This window comes from Pelodiscus sinensis, chromosome 4, assembly GCF_052426305.1.
Source record: "Pelodiscus sinensis isolate ZL-2025 chromosome 4, ASM5242630v1, whole genome shotgun sequence".
NCBI classification, from domain to species: domain Eukaryota; kingdom Metazoa; phylum Chordata; order Testudines; family Trionychidae; genus Pelodiscus; species Pelodiscus sinensis.
Window position 1 is genome coordinate 82,656,515 of NC_143055.1, and position 16,217 is coordinate 82,672,731.

At 42.6% G+C, this 16,217-nt stretch overlaps 1 protein-coding gene across 8 annotated transcripts in view; it reads left to right on the plus strand.

Moving 5' to 3' along the window:
* The window catches only part of IQCM (IQ motif containing M), a 166,479-nt gene that overhangs the window by 14,108 nt on the left and 136,154 nt on the right, over positions 1-16,217 (plus strand). For 5 of the 8 annotated variants that reach the window (XM_025185509.3, XM_025185499.3, XM_025185487.3 and 2 more), the window contains 2 exons: positions 2,180-2,323; positions 15,645-15,735. In XM_025185509.3, coding sequence (XP_025041294.2) covers positions 2,180-2,323; positions 15,645-15,735 — 235 coding nt within the window. Of the gene's footprint in view, positions 1-2,179; positions 2,324-6,633; positions 6,910-15,644; positions 15,736-16,217 lie in introns of all 8 variants that reach the window. The other 3 variants (XM_025185501.3, XM_025185513.3, XM_025185515.3) reach the window with 3 other exon arrangements.

Here is a 16,217-nt window from a genome sequence, read left to right on the forward strand (position 1 = left end):
GAGTTGATGCCTGCTATTGAGGCAGAAGGATTTTGTGAGCCATGTGCTCCATTAAGCCTGACCTAAATACAGAGAACTTAGATAAGCATTTGAGGGAGCTCTTTAGTTGGTGTCAGTTGTTGTAGTCCCATTGACTTTCACTCAGTTTGTTTATACCACATTAAAGTCTATCCCCCAACTTTTGATGAATATTAATATTTATCTGTTTCACCAAGGTGTAGAATGGAGGGGAACCCTGTGTACATTCATTTAGCATTTTTGTACAGTTATTTGATGAGATGCAGCTAATAATCTGCTTCCTGCAGCTCTGTATGGGGCTTTATAAACTCTCCTATATGTAGGTACCCTCTTTTATAGAAAGCCCATTGGGGATTCTCAGGACACAGTGTAGAGAGGGCATTGGAGTCAGACATTGTTTGCCAGGTGTGTTTTTTTTGTGGAGAGAACCTGATTTTAAAGAAAACGAGTGAAGGTAGTATCACTGGAGTTAGACAGCTTTGCTACCAGGGATGGATTAGTACCATGTAGATGAGTTTAAAGTTATTAGCCACTGATTCAACTGAAGTCAGGCTTGGCTCAAGTTTTCCTTCTCAGGGTGGATCTGGTGTGAGCACCATGAAGTTTGCTCTGTGGATATTTTTTTCAGTCCAGAATCAAACTCTTCTGGTTGTGGGAAAGTTGGAGCACATGATGCACTTGCTTTAGTATCATGTTACAAAATGTTTCCTCCCTCTGTTATACGCTTTTGTATGTGCTGGTTGGAGGCTGTCTTCTTCTTCAAAGGCTGCTGGAGTTCCACCATGCTGTATGTATCCCATGGGCCAGATTCCTGTCATTTCTGCAATCCCTTTATGCTGCTCTTGTTAAACTAAAGTTCTGTATCAGACTTTTGGTGAACACCCCCAGTGTTGCAGTGTAGGTGAAATGCTACACTGCTCTTGAGGTAGTGGTGTGCTGGGTGAGGAGGGCAGAAATGAGTCAAGTTGTGGGTGGAGTGCATTGTTCCCCAGCTGTTCTGAGTAGTAGAACAGCCAATAGACAGCTGTGCAAAGCTGACTCTGCTTTGAGCAACCCAGGGGATGAATTTGGCTCAATGTGTGAAGCAAATGATGGAAGCTTAGTATAGGGTTAAGGTTCAGTAACATGGAAATTAAATATGGGGTCAAATCCATTTAAAATATGTATTGCTAAGTGAGGAGTCAGTCTCTGTAACTTTTCTTAATTGTGGCTCCTGTTGTTTGATCTGCATGGGCATCACTAGCTATTCCAACTGCAAGAATGTGTTCTTACACTTCTTTGGGTAATAGAGCTCTTTTCAGTCTGGATGTGGGTCATCTAACAGACTTTGGATGTTAATAAAATAGTTCACAGTAATAAGATACATATTTAAAATATTTTGAATAAAATATGCTACATTTGGTTCTAGTATATTGAGAGAGCTGTATTAGGTTTTTCTGAGGAAAATGAATGAGTCTAATGATAGTAAATGGAAATGGCTTCTGCCTAACTGGGAGATTATTAGCAGAAAGTTGAATAGTGTAAGAATGGTTTACTTATAGTAAGTGACTAGTTGTTAAATATGAAATATTAAACTTTGATCAAGACTGGCAAGGTTCTGCTGATATCTGGCCAAATAGCTGAGTTTTATGGAATTTATACAACCTGTTTGCAAGTTTTTGTAAGCCAGCAGAGTTTTGAAGTCCTGAGGACTTTGCTCTATCCCACTTTAAAAAATGTGTTTAATGAATGGGGTTTGGCTATCTTAAAAGGGAATTAGCATTGTATAGTCAGGTATTCAAAAGTCAGCAAATGTCAAAAGTTTCTTCTTATAAAAAGAACATCCTTTGCAGTTTCTCAAACTTCTGAATGAGTGCACAGCTGTTAGTGTAACAGTTATCTCAGAATAGCCTTTGATTCTTTTTTAAAAAAGAAAAATATAGCAGATGCATGCCCTGCAGTTAGGTCAGCACAGCAGAGAAAACTGTTGACAGATTTTAATTATGGCCAGTTTAATAACTTATTTATTTTGTCAACAGGAATATGATCGGGCTGTTCCTTCTTTTACCTGGGAACCAATAAGGACTTCTGCTAGTGCCCCTCCTTTTTTTTTAACTAAAAGTGCCACTATTTATAACTGTATTCCTATTCAGACAACAAATCCCAACAAAAATTTTCTCAGTCTCCTTTTTAGAAAAAGGATTAGAACAGCCATATGAAAGACCATACTCTGCAAATGATTCCACATCCAAGTGCTTCAAAACATATCCTGAGAGATCTAAGATATCAGTCCAATCACCGCCGCAATGTATCATGAAAGAAAAAGGTGAGACAGATGTTTCTAACTTACTTTATTACTATGGTGCCTAACACCCCAGCATGGACCAGGACTTGACTTTGCTAGGCACCATACAAACAGAAGAAAAAGATAGTCCCTTCCCCCCAGAGTTTACATCCTAATAGAAAATAAGACAAATGGATACTGATGCAGGGAAGTCCCAAGAAACCATGAGCAAAATTGTCTAAATAGATAAAACCAGTTTAAGGATGTGGTAAAGCACAAGTAGAATGAACAATGTGATGTCAGCAAACATGTATCTTCCACAATTTTTTTAGTTTATGTTTGTAGGCATTTGAATAGAAGGGGAACATTTAGAAAACATAGGAAAGAAGTGTGAGGGGGACGGAACAGGTGAGGTGCTCAGTTTAGCTGCGGTAAAGAGACTGATGGGAAGGGATGGAGCAAACAGTCAATCGGTATAGGACACGGTGTCAGAATTTTCTATAGTTTCGACTGGATTTCTGAGGGTGAAGACATCTGTGTTTTGGCTGCTGGAGTCTCTGGCTAGCTCCTATCTCTAATTTTAGACAATTTCCACGTGGTGGGGGATCAATTCCTGGATCACAATGCCTCTGGTGTGTGTGTGTGTGTGTGTGTTGCCTCTGGAGTATGTATGGTGTCTTCCTTGCACAGTTTTGGGGTCCAGACAGTGCTAGGAGTGGGAGTGGCCATGTATGAGCCCCATTTTATCCGCTCAGCTTCTCAATCCAGCAGGGGCAGTCTTTGGTAGGCCCCGCTATGCAATTTTCCCCCAAAGTCACATTCATGTATATGTAATTTTTAAAAGGGGGAAAAAAAGTTCCTTGCTGGAGACTTAGTTCTTCCTTACTTTCTCACAGTGACCTTAATCCCAGATTATATAAATTGGCATAACTTCATGGAGTGCTCATGGCAAATATGGTTTATTAATTGCAAGGGGCAGCTTTAGAGTCAATGTATGACTCAGCATGAGCCAGGGTGGCACAACTAAAAATAGAAAAGGTTATCAAATGGTGAGAAATATTGTTCATTTCAAACGTGTCTTCAGTTTTAGCTGACAAACTCTTCTGGTTTTGTGGGGTTTTGATTTTTTTTTGACGAAAAGTTAAAATTTTCCAGAGATGGGAGACACTGTCAGAAACTTTTTCGTGAAAACCCCAATTTTCCATCAAAAACATTTCTGTGGAATTTTTTTGACCAGCTCTAAACAGAATCTCATGCATGACTTCATGCTTACTTTCTCTGCACTCTTGTATAACTAAGAGGTTGAAGCCAGGTAGAATTGAAGTTGCTTGCATAGCCTTGTCCTGAAGCTTATTGTATTTCATCTACTTATGTTCTCACTGTGGCCTTGGAACCACATTTCTTCCTTTGAAAGACCTTAGAACTCATATCTCAGACAAGAAATCATATTCTTTACTTATGCCTGATTTCACTTTATCATCTGACTTGGAGCTTGGCATCTTGCTAGATACGGTACTTGAAAATTTTATACCTACGAAAGTGTATGATTTTATATATCTTTAAGGTGCTACAGGATTGCTCATTATTTTTATACACAATAATGATGAGCACCAGCAGTATCAAACCTAACTACTATGCACATCCTTGTCTGATAATTTACAACTGTTAGTAGTAGCACTACTTAAAATACAGCAAAAGCCTTACAGGGAGGACCTCTATAAGGAAGGAATCTAAAAGCCTAAATTTTCCTTTATTAGAGAAGTGGAATCAGTGCTGTTTTGTGTTGATAGAATTTTGTTGTTTGTATATCTGGAAAGATGCCATGAGGCATTGCTCTTCTGGTTGTGTCAAGCATTTGTTGAGACACAAGAGGAACAAAACCACCACAGGCTACATGCTATAAACCAAGTCTAAATCCTATAATTTTTACCTCATAAAACTTTTATTTTTTTCTCTAAAGAGGTGGCACAAGTCCCATAATGCTAGAAAGGTATCTGAGAGAGATGGAGTGGTTATCTCTTATGAATTTTGATAGTATTCTCTGTAGAAAAGGGTTAACTGACAATTCTGAGGCTACAAATACCCATTTTTACATACAAAATTGTTTACTGAGAGGGAATTTATTTGTTTCTCAGCCATGAAAGAATTTACCTACACTTGCCAGATGGCACCTCATTTCAAACAGCTTCTGCATAAACATCTATCTAGCAATCCCAACACTCAAATCACAATTAACAGGAATCGTTTCAGTACATTGACACTCTAATATGTAGTAGATAAGCGACTATATTTCCTTATAACAGGGCAGCAGGGTACTTGCATACATTCATTGCATTAGCAGAAGTTGGAATCCTGCAAAGAAGTGCTGACTGATTCCTGCTGGCTCAGTCGGGCACATATACCTCACTAACTCCACCCTGGAAATAAGGATATTGGGAATGGCTCTTCGTAATTAGGGTCTAGGATGAAGTGGTCTTTTCAGGGAAATGGTAGGATCAACCAAAATTAAGTAGAAATCTTATGGCAAAGTTTGTTTTTGCTGTTATCCTTTGTTACCCATACATCCATAACCTAAGAATGGGGGGGATAATGATTTATTGTAACTACAGTGTGTACACTAGTGGTCCATTAGTGCATATAGTAGGGTACACCTCACAGGAGGAGGGGAGGGCATGGAAAAAATTGGAGGAGCAGGTGGTGGAGCTTGGGCCAGCCCTTATCAGGGGGCAGGGATGGAGCACCACACTTCCAGCTGTGCTCTGCTCCTAACCCCATTCAGCCCCCAGTCTTGCTTCATCTCCAGGCTCAGATGCACCCTCACCCCCTAGCTCTGCTTAGCCCCCAGCTGCACTCCACCTCCTGCTCCATTCCCAGACAAGCTTTGCCTCTAGACCCAGTTCTTCCCTCAGCTTTGCCTTCAGCTTAAGCTTTGCTGCTGAAGAAGCCTTGGCTGTTCATTTATGAAGAGATGAGGAGAGGTGTGGATGGATTCCATTAATGGTAACATGGAGTGCAACTGGAAGAATGTGGGCACCCCTGGCATAGATTGATGGGGGGACCCAGAGGATTGAAGAAGCACAAACATAAAACCCAGGCACTTCTACACCAGTCAGACCTGAGGCAACTGGTGAAGGAGGACCCAGGGGGCTACAATCTATGTGTCCCTCCCAGGCTGGGAAAGGGATGGAAATACCTGCCTCCACTCCTCTCTCTTGCTCCATCCCTATTTACCTCTTTCCTGTCTACTCCCTGCTTCTTCCTCACCCCTGCTCTCCCCCTGTTCCACCTCCCCCACCCCAATCAAAGCAGCCTGGGGGGGAACAGTGGGTTGGGGGGGGCAGCACTGGCAGCAGGGGTCCATGTCCTCTGCACTCACTAGCAGCAGCAGAGGAAGTGGAGCAATGTGGCCTCAGCTTGCTTTACTTCCCTGGCTGCATTGCTCTGTTCCCACTGGGAAGTGCAGGGTAGTCCCATTCCTTCTCCTGTGGTGGCTCACTGGGAGAGCAAAGCAGCTGGGGTTGCCTTGCTCTGCCTCCGTCTGCCACTTCCGGTGAGTGGACCTCTTCTGATGGCACCAGTCCCCTCCACTTGTTCTTCCTACTGACTGCTGGCCACCCTTTTCTGCCCACAGCATTGGGGAGGGGGCAGTTGGCCACTCATGTCCCCCCAAATTGTAAGCATCTAGCGAATAATGGGCTTATAAGTAATGACTAACTTGGATTTGTCAAGAACATATCAAACCAACCTACTTTCCTCTTTTGTCAGGGTTACTGTCCTAGTAGATGGGGTAGACATGAGATATCTAGATCTTTAGTAAGGCTTTTGATACAGTATTGTAAGCAAATGAGGGAAACATGGCCTAGATGAAATTATAATAAAGTGGGGACACAAGTGTTTGAAAGACTATAATCAAAGAGTAGTTATCAATGGTTTGTGTTCAAATTTGGAGAGCTTGTCTGGTGCGGTACTGCAAGAGTCAATCCTGGGTCCAGTAAATTCCGATATTTTCATTCATAACATGGATAATGGTTTAGAGAGCATGTTTATATGACTTTGTGGATTATACCAAGATGGGAGGCATCACAAGCACTTTGGAAGAGAGGATTAGAATTTTACATGGCCTTGACAAATCTGACAATTGGCATGAATTCAAAATGAAATTCATGAAGAAGGACAAAGTAGTATACCTAAGAAGATAAATGAAAGGCATATCTACAACGTGCAGTTTAACTGGTTAGTCTGTAGTAGTACTGCAGAGAAGGATGAGGGGTATTGAATGAGTCAATAAAATGTGGCGCAATTGTGAGAAAGACTAATATTCTGGGATATACTAATAGGTGTGCTATATGCAGGAGATCCGAGGGTATTGTCCCACTCTACTTGACACTGCTGAGGTCTCCGTTGGAATGCTGTGTCCCATTCTGGGCATCACACATAAGAAAGATCTGGACTCTCTCCAGTTTGTCTACAGCAATGGAAGTGATGAAAGGTTTAGAAAGCCTGACCTGTTGGGAAAGACTGGCAAAATTGGGCACGTTTAGACCTGAGAAAAGAAAACCGAGGGAGAACCTGATAATCTTCAAAAGTGTTAAGCTGTTATAAAGAGAGCTATTCAATGTCTACTGAAGGTAAGACAAGGGGCATTATGCTCTCTCTAGCAAGGAATCCCCATCATTGGATGTTTTTAAGAACAGGCAGGACAAACAGCTGTTATGGTTGGTTTAGGTTTATTTGTTGTTGCCATAGTCCAGGGAGCTGGGCTAGAAAATATATCAAGTTCTCTTCTCCTCTCCTACATTTGAGTGATTCTATGATGGGAACTCCATCCTTTGCCCTCTTTGGTGCAAGTATTTGACCTTATTTTCTGTCTGTCATGGGGATGCTCTTAGGGTTTCTGGGGCCCTATGCAGTACTATTAAACTGGTGCCCTTATCCCAGACAATAGGGGGGAGGTTATGATTTTTTTAGAGATGTGATTTTTATAATTTTCAGCAACACACTAATGAAATATTTTAAAGAAGAATTTAAACTAAGGTCCTGTAGACTAGCACAGTAAATTCAGAAATGGACACTATGTATTTGGGGTTGGCAAATACATTTTAAATGGCTTCATTACCACTTGAATGGCTCTTTCACAGTTCAATTTTCTGCTAATAGTCTGTCATGTTTTTTCTCTTTTAAGTTTACTAGATCCTCTCCTGGAGGAAGCATAACCAGAGGCTAGGGATAGAAAGAGAGGGCAGGTGGACATTAAGACCTACTGGTGCCCCAAATTTTGATATGCTCTATGCAGCTGCATATTCTGTGTAAGGATGGCCCTATCTGTCACTTACCCTTTCCATTCAGATGATATCTCTATATGAGAGACCTACAGCAGCCTCCTTTCTAGTGTAGTTTGTCAAGCATTTGTTGAGACATATAAAAGGAACAAAGCCACCATGGAACATAGCTACATGCTATAAATCAAGTCCAACTTTTTGTAATTTTTACCTCATAAAACTTATATTTTTTTCTCTGAACAGCTGGCACAAGTCCCATAGTACTAGAGAGGTATATGAGAGAGCTGGAGTGGCATTGTCCATTTTTTCCCCTCTGTATATTGTATGAGTTGGTAGAAGTACAGCAAAGGACAATCTTCATCCTCCCTTTTCTGGGGTGAAACCCTGGGCTTGCTGAAGATTTGAAAAATTCTAATTGACCTCAGAACAGGGCTGCCAAACTTCCAGAACTGGCCTGAAGTCTGCAGGAATTAAAGATGAATCTTTATTTAAAGATTGTCATATGCTGAAAGCTCCAGGAATAGATACAACCAAATTGGCAATTCTACTTCAGAATAGCCAGGATTTCATCCTGGGTGAAAGCTATGTGAATCTTTGTTGTTTTATTTGTTTAGTGATCTGGATTATCAGATTAGATCATCTTTATAGCAAAACAAGTGTCCGATTCAAGAGTGAATGAATATAGCAGGTATTAAGTGAGTGCAACAGAAACTGTATTAAGATTCTGAGCATGCGGAGTAGGAAGCAGACATTTCCAGATCCTGAAGCAGACTTGGGCTGGGTTGACATTCAGCTAAAGCAAATGAGCCAATTTACCAGAATACCGTGCCTTAGTGAGCATTCGCTACACTTTAATAGGACTGTTCACATAAGTAAGGGCTTCAGGACTGGGTTCAGGATGTGTGAGTGATTTTTTTTTAAGCCCTTAGTAACTTTACACTCTTCCAGTTGAGCTTTGCTAAACACATTGCTGTTCTGAACACACAGCTATAATAGCTGTTGAATGTATGTTGTATGTCACAGAAAGCATCTTTTGTAGGTTGTACATCACAGAAAGCAAGTTCTCTGACCAACAGAGCCAACAATCTCATTGGGGACCAAGGAAAGGTGGGGGGTGGGCACTGCTCCATGCCCCTGGAAGGGGTAAAGTCTTGGGTGGAAGGTGTGGGTTTGGTGCTAGGCAGCCCTCAGTACCACCTGGAGAGCAACGTGCCTTCCCCAGGCAACTCTCAGTGCTGCCCAGAGTGTGCCATGTGACTCCCATGGAAAAGATTTAAAGGGCCCGAGGCTCTGGTGTTTAATCTTCCATCTCATTCAAAAGCACCTGAAATACCCCTTTGTTTCTGAAACTTTCAAAACACCTGTTTTCATTTTCATCCTTTAGCTAGAAACCAAGTTCTCAGACACTTGTGGATCTTCTTGTAGACCCACTTGTTTGGGCCTCTTTGTAGTTATCACTCCGCTCCCCCTGAAATATTGAATTAAAATTACACGCTGTTATGTTATTTTATTAACTGTAAACAGGTTAAAGAGGAGATACCTTGCAGACTAGCTGGGGGAGGATAGAAAAAAAGAAATGGGGGTATGCTGATTAGCACCAGGAATAGAAGGAAAGGAAGAGAAGGAAACATCAGCAAGTGGGATGAACCACTAAACAACTTCTCATTTGTGAAAACATGAAATGGCTGGAAAAAGAAAACCGGGATGTAGCCCCTTGTGAGGGGGCAACAGCTAGAAGAGGAAAGAAATCTCAGAAGAAGCTTCCCAGTGAGGTCAGAGAGAAACAACCTGAATAAAGGGACCTGAGACGGCCTCCAGTTGGGGGGAGCAGCAACAGCCCAGTCCTCTGGTCTGGAGTTGTTTTAGCAATTGGGCTGTCGTGCTTATTTGATTGAAAGAAATGTATAAATATGCTATTTGAAGACATCACTTATTAGGGAAAAAGCAAATGAAGACCAGTGGAAATTTGTATAGGTTAGTGTAATCTTTTTTTGCATGAGCTTTAGAACAGCTGACATCTGAATCAACAATATGGTGCACAAGTTGTCAATGCCTTTCCAAAAGATAGCTATCAGAAAGGATTCATGGTTTTGAAAGTTTAATCAAAGGGCAATTACGTTTGATCAATCCCAGAATGATAGCAGGATAATTGGCTATGCCTGAACCTACTCTGTCACTGTCATAGTACATCTTGATATAATGTGTTCAAAGTTGGGTGGATGTGAACACAGCAAATAACCGTGCTATCTTTCATAGCTCAATGTGCCAATAAAATGGTGAAGTATGAATGAAAGTGCCAGAATGAAAGAGAGATTGCACAGTATTTCATGCAAGATAAATGGCAATATTGTCAGGAGAAGCCACAGCAATTAGCAGTACTAATAAAACAATTCCTGTAAGGAATATGCCCAACTAGGATCTGGAACAGTACTGTCTCTCCCTGGGAAAGATGAAAGGTAACCCGCAAAGCCTTTTTTTTTAAAACCATATACAAAGAAGACTTGAAAAGTTTATGCCAGAGAAGCTTTTGCTACCTGTTTTTACTTTAGAAATTCAAATAATACCTACCCTGGAAATCTCTATAGTGATTGGGAGATGGTGAAATAATGTAAGAACCAAGAGACTGAAAATGAATGGCTAGAAGGAGAAGGGGTTTGTGGTTGGAAGGCTTAAAATAGAGTTGGCAAAATACTTGAACTTACTGAATGCAAAGTTGAACAACCTAAAATTCACATTGATGTATGGAGAAGAGAACACTAAAGATCTTTAAGCTACCAATGCAATGGGTGTAAGGCTCTGCCTGTGGATTGCAGAAACTTGCTGATCACAGCAAAACTGAAAGTACTGTTGTGTCCTGTGAAATTGATTTATTTTAAACCTAGTAAAGGTGTGGTCTCTGAAACAACTGATACTCTTTAATTTCTAAAAATGTAAAGTGAAACATGGATTAAAAATGTCTGAGGCATATTAAACCTATAAAAAGGGAATGGAATAATGCATAGGCATGATGGTCCCATTCCTTGGCCCTACTTTCTGGAGTCACATGATGTGATAAGAATTCAGGTTTAACCTTTATGGTCTGGACCTCTATAGTCCAGCAACATCTGTGGTCTGGCATTCCCATGGGTGTTCCTGGGCTGGAGCACTCACAGGGAAAAGCTGGGGGGAGAGAGGGGAAGGAAAAGGTAGAAGGTGTGCTCAGCAACTTTTCCCCTGTCCTCCCAGAGCTTCCAGAGCACCACAAATAGATCACTTCTGGTGCTCAAGATCAGGGAGGGAGAGGGAGGACCAGGAATGGGGGATACTCACAGGAAGCAGCAGAGTGGCTGTGGAGCCCCATAGCCAGAGTCCAGGAGCGCAGCCCCATAGCCAACCCTGGGATCTGGGAGCACAGCCTGGCTTGGATTTCAGTTAAGATAAATGAGGCAATTCATACCTATTGTAGCTATTGTTTCCTGGTTGCAAACTGAGACAGAAGCTGTTACAGTCAGGTGATATTTTCAAGCTTTTCTTTACATCTGTGAGAACTAGAAACATTTAATTTTGAAAGAAGCTAACAGAGGTTGTACCTCCCTAGTCCAGCACCCTTGGGACCTGACCAGTCCCAAATCAGGGAATCTGCCAGACCAGGGGACTCAGTGTGCTCTCCCAGAGTTTTGCTCCTGGGCTCTGCATCCACACTACGTCTTCCCCCAAGTGTCCCTCCACATGTCCCTGCTGTCAATGTTGGCTGTTTTGCTGATGCTGGAGCTTCTGGTAACAGCAGATAGGCCTGCACTGACATCCCCTGATCTCTATTAGCTTCTTTTAAAATTAAATGTTTCTAGTTCTCACAGATGCAAAGAAAAGCTTGAAAATGTCACCTGACTGTAACTGCTTCCTGTCTCAGTTTGCAAACAGGAAACAATAGCTTCAATAGGTGTGAATTGCCTTATTCATATTAACTGAAATCCATTACCACACTGTGGAGGCGCAGGGTCACGGCAATGAGGGCTGTGCTTGAGGTACCCTGTGGCTGGTGCCTATAACAAGGGATTGCTTTATTTCATCCTTGCCTATAAGTTAGGTGAAGAAGCAGACAGCAGAATTACATAGCTACAAAGATACCTTGTAGTAAAATAGATTAAATGTAACAGTCTGGCTTAGGCCTACTCTGTGGTACAAATGGGGCCGAATAATGTCTGGCTGCACACTACAGTTGTGGAGAGGAGATCTAATATTGCTACTTTGGGGTTCCCAAATTGAGGTGGAGCGATTGATGGGATCCATATCCCGATCTGTGCACCTGAACATTGAGCAGCTTAGTGAATCAACCACAAGGGCTACTTCTCAGTGGTGCTGCAGGCCCTGGTCAATCACCGTGGATAGTTCATTGACGTTTTTGTCAGGTGGTCGAGCAGGGCACACGATGCCCACATTTTTTGGAACTCCAGCCTCTACGAGCACATTCTTGCTCTGCTGTGACTTGTGGCTGGCAATGTGCAGATGCCACTGTGCATGATGGGGGGCGTGGCCTACCCCCTGATTCCGTGGTTTATGAAGCCTTATAACAGCCACCTGGACCCCAGCAATTTAATGCCCACCTCAACCAGACCAGGATTTAGGTCGAATGTGCCATTGGCCACTTCAAGGTGTGGATCAGGTGCCTCCTGACCCACCTGGACGTGGGGGAGCACAACATCCCCGAGGTGGTGTCGGCATATTGTGTCCTCCACAACATTGTGGAGAGGAAGGGGGAGGCCTTCCTCCTGGGGTGGTGGGCAGACGCCAGCCACGCGGGGAGACCCTCTGAGCAGCTATGGACAGCTGCTATCCACCAGGCCCATCAGGGCAGGAAGTGCATCTGGGAGGCCCTGAGGGAGAGTTTTTCTCACAAGGACCCCAGTAACTCTCCCCAGGGCCTCCCCGCTATTGGCCTCTGGCTTGCTGCACTTTCCATTTCCCACCACAGCCCCTCCCTTCATCCCTTCCCTGACCTCCCAGTAAAGACACCTGTTTGGTTTTGAACAAAATGAACTCTGTATTGATCTTTCATTTAAAAAAGCGGGGGAGGGGCGCTCATAACCTGGAGCGGGAGGAGAGCTTGAAGTGGCATGGGGGGTGGCTGAATGTGCCACCTTGGATGTGGGGACCTTGTTGGACTTGGGCTTGGGTGGGTCCTGGAACCACAGGAGTGTGGGCAGGATGGGGGGCTGGAATGCGGCCAGGGAAGGCAGGGAGTGCAGGGGAAGGGGGCATAGGTATCACTTGGTGTGGCCACCAGGCCACCTGTGTTATTTCTTGGAGGCCTCTTCTTTCAAAAGAAAATCTTCTTCTCCATCCACACATGCCTTTTTCCAAAAGAGCTCTTTCGGAAAAAGGCTTCTTCTTCCTAGAAAGAGGATTACCACTGTTGGAAACACACCTCAGTGTGGATGTAATTAAAGTTTTCTCGGGAAAATGTCCATTTTTCCAAAAAAAACTCTGGAGTGTAGACATAGTCTGTGTGCGCCAGGGTTCCTATTGTTGGGGTTCTGATGGGCACGTGAAGGAAAGGTAAACTGTACGAGGGACCTGTACTCATTCATTCAGAAAAGAAATGCATATGCAGCGGCAGCCCAAGATATCTGTCGCTATATATGTCCATAGCTTTTCTTTGACTTTGTGCATGTGTGGTGAGGGGGAGTAGAAGGCTGGCAGTGTGAAGGGACTATGGAAGCTGCACCATCGCCTTATTCAAACTATTTGCCGGGCAAACGATTTGTTGCTTATTGCACAACTGTCATGAGCATTGCTTATCTGGCTAGGATTAAAAAAATATTTTTTTTGGCCACATTTGGAGACTGATTTCCCTGGTTGTACTGCCAGAATATTTTTGGGCCTTGATCTGAAATGCTGTGCAGGTTGCATTCATGAGAATCAGCGGAGCATAGCTCATAAAATCAATAGCTTCAGGGGGTAGCCGAGTATTAGTCTGTACAGGATAAACTTAAAAAACAACAAACAGTCTGGTAGCACTTTAACGACTAACAAAACATGTAGATGGTATCATGAGCTTTCGTGGGCACAGCCCACTTCTTCAGTGTCATCTGCTGCTGCATATGTCATCTGAAAAAGTGGGCTGTGCCCACGAAAGCTCATGATACCGTCTACATGTTTTGTTAGTCGTTAAAGTGCTACCAGACTGTTTGTTGTTTTTTAAGTTTATCCTGTACAGATTATTTGTTGTTTTTTAAGTTGTTGATAAGATCAATGAAGTGTGATACATTTTTCTGTGTTTTACTGCTAGCGGGTTAGAGCTACTGCATTTTTAAGATTCCATTTTATGTATTTTTTTAATTATGGAACCTATTTCTAAGGGTGTCTCTCTCTTTCCAGGCACTTACAATATTTTTCAGGGGTGCTTGTGACAGGGCATTCACCCTGCACTGGCCCTTAAAGGGCAAACCCCAGCCTGGAGCAGGGCCTGGGAGTTTAGCCCCAGCTGAGGCTCCATTAGTGGATTAGGGCCCAGCTGGGAGCTATATAAGAGCATGGGCAGTTGCTCCCAGGGAGAGCAGTAAAAGCCTGGCTGCTGGGGGAGTAGGAGGCTCCCTGGAGCTAGGGCAGGGCAGGGCGAGGCGAGGGGAGCTCTGGCCAAGCAAACCCCCAGACTGCAGGGCCTGAAGAACGGCCCCCTGGAGAAACAGCTACCCCTGGAAGGGGGGCTCAGAGACTGACTTGGGCAGTGTATGGAAGAGGATGCCGCGGCCTGGAGGAAAGAGGGGAAACACCACCTGAGGGAAGGTACCCCGCCAGCCAAAGAAGCTAATTTCTAGGACAGACGGCAGGGGGTGCTGCGGTGGTGAGTGAACCCCCTCACAATGCTGAATTAGTATCAATGACAGCTGAAGATATGAAAATCTTAACAGTTTTTTGCCTTGGCCCCTAATGTTTTATAATATGATTGTGTGCATGTTCAAGTACATACAGATCATGTGTTTCCAAATGAACATGCTGGATAACTAAAAACATAAAGTTTATGCAGAAGATGATATGATGAGACTGGTTATAATGGTATGTGACCTATCTGAGACTACTAGTAGCAACTATCTTCAATAGCTAGAGATTTGACACTAGACATAGAAGAGTCCCAGCTATGGAGAATTCTTTCCTAGGTGTTTGGCTGGTGGCCTAGATGTGGTTCATCAGCATTAGCCCCAGGTAGGGTGTCCAGCACTTTGTTTACCTTAATGTTCACAGGTATGGCTGCTCATAGCTCCTATTTAGTTGTGGTTTGCCATTCCCAGACAATGGGAGCCATGGGAAGCTGTGCATACCTAGACTGCTTATTGCCCATTCCTGATCTAACTGATCAATGTATTTGGAGTCAGGAAGGAATCCTTCCACCCAGATCAGATTGGCAAATACAATGAGGATTCTCATCTTCCTCTGCAGCATATGGGGAATGTATAACTTGAGTACATGGTGGATTCTCTGCAACTTAAACCGTGTGTTTAGAACCATGTCTTTAAACCATCATTTGAAGATTTCAGTAATTCAACCAGAGATTTTGGGCCTTTTACAGGAGTGAGGTTCTGTGATGTGTAGAGGGACAAACTAGCTGATTTCTTCTTGCCTTAGTCTCAGAGTCTATATTAATTTTGAGAAATAGACACAGAGTTAGGTATTTCTCTCCCAGAATTTTTTTATTTTTGGGTGGGTGAGGTAAAGAAGCGGGGTAAACAATAGGAGTCTTTGCCATTTACCCATCTTGTTGAAATCTGCCAAGCGTTTTTGCTACCTTTTGTACCATTGAAAACATTCATTGCATAGCAAGATCCTTTTCTGTAACAATTTATTCTGTTAAAATTATTCTGGTTTTCTGTGTGCTCACAAACATAAAACAGAGCTATGCATTGTGTGTGGTTCACTTGTTTAATGTTTGAGTGACAATGAATTTAGAGCAAGATATCAGAAAATGCTTGTGTTGGCATTGTGTGCATTTAATAGTAGTTTCACAAACCCTTTGTAGTGGGAAAGCATCAGGTGTCCCATTTGTTAAGTGTATATACAAATATATAGCTAATTACTTTTTAAGTATTTATCTTTTTTGGTTTTAATAGAGACAATTAGCCTACGTGAACTATTGACCGGGATCGAATCAATGAGTAGAGCTTTGAAGCATAAGACAAGTGAAAACTATGCATCTGCCAGGTAAAACTTATAGTAACTGGCTAAAAGACTATGAATATCTACTTCTACACTTCATCATTTATTCTCCTTCCCTTCGCAATGATATATATGAAAGTGATCTTGCCTATGGATAACTTTTTTAAAATGAATGTTCATTGTAAATTACTTAAACTTCAGTAACTAATGGGTCTTATTAGTGCTTCTGAATTAATGGAATTCTAACAAATCTAGGAAAACAAGTCTTTTTTGCCTGTAAACAGCACTAGATTTATCTGGAGTAGCTCGGGTCCTTAATTAAATTAATTTTGGGGGTTCTTTTGGAAAATAAAATGAAAATCTATGGTGGTGGTGGTGGTGGGGAGGTGCCCCCAGCCAGCCCCTTTCACTTGCCTGATTATAGTTTTTTTTTTTCTGGCTTTATGAGAAGCAACCCCATTCCAGGCACTTCCCATTTTCCTATAATGATGAAATCCTTGCTGTGATTTAAGTTATGCTATGAGAAA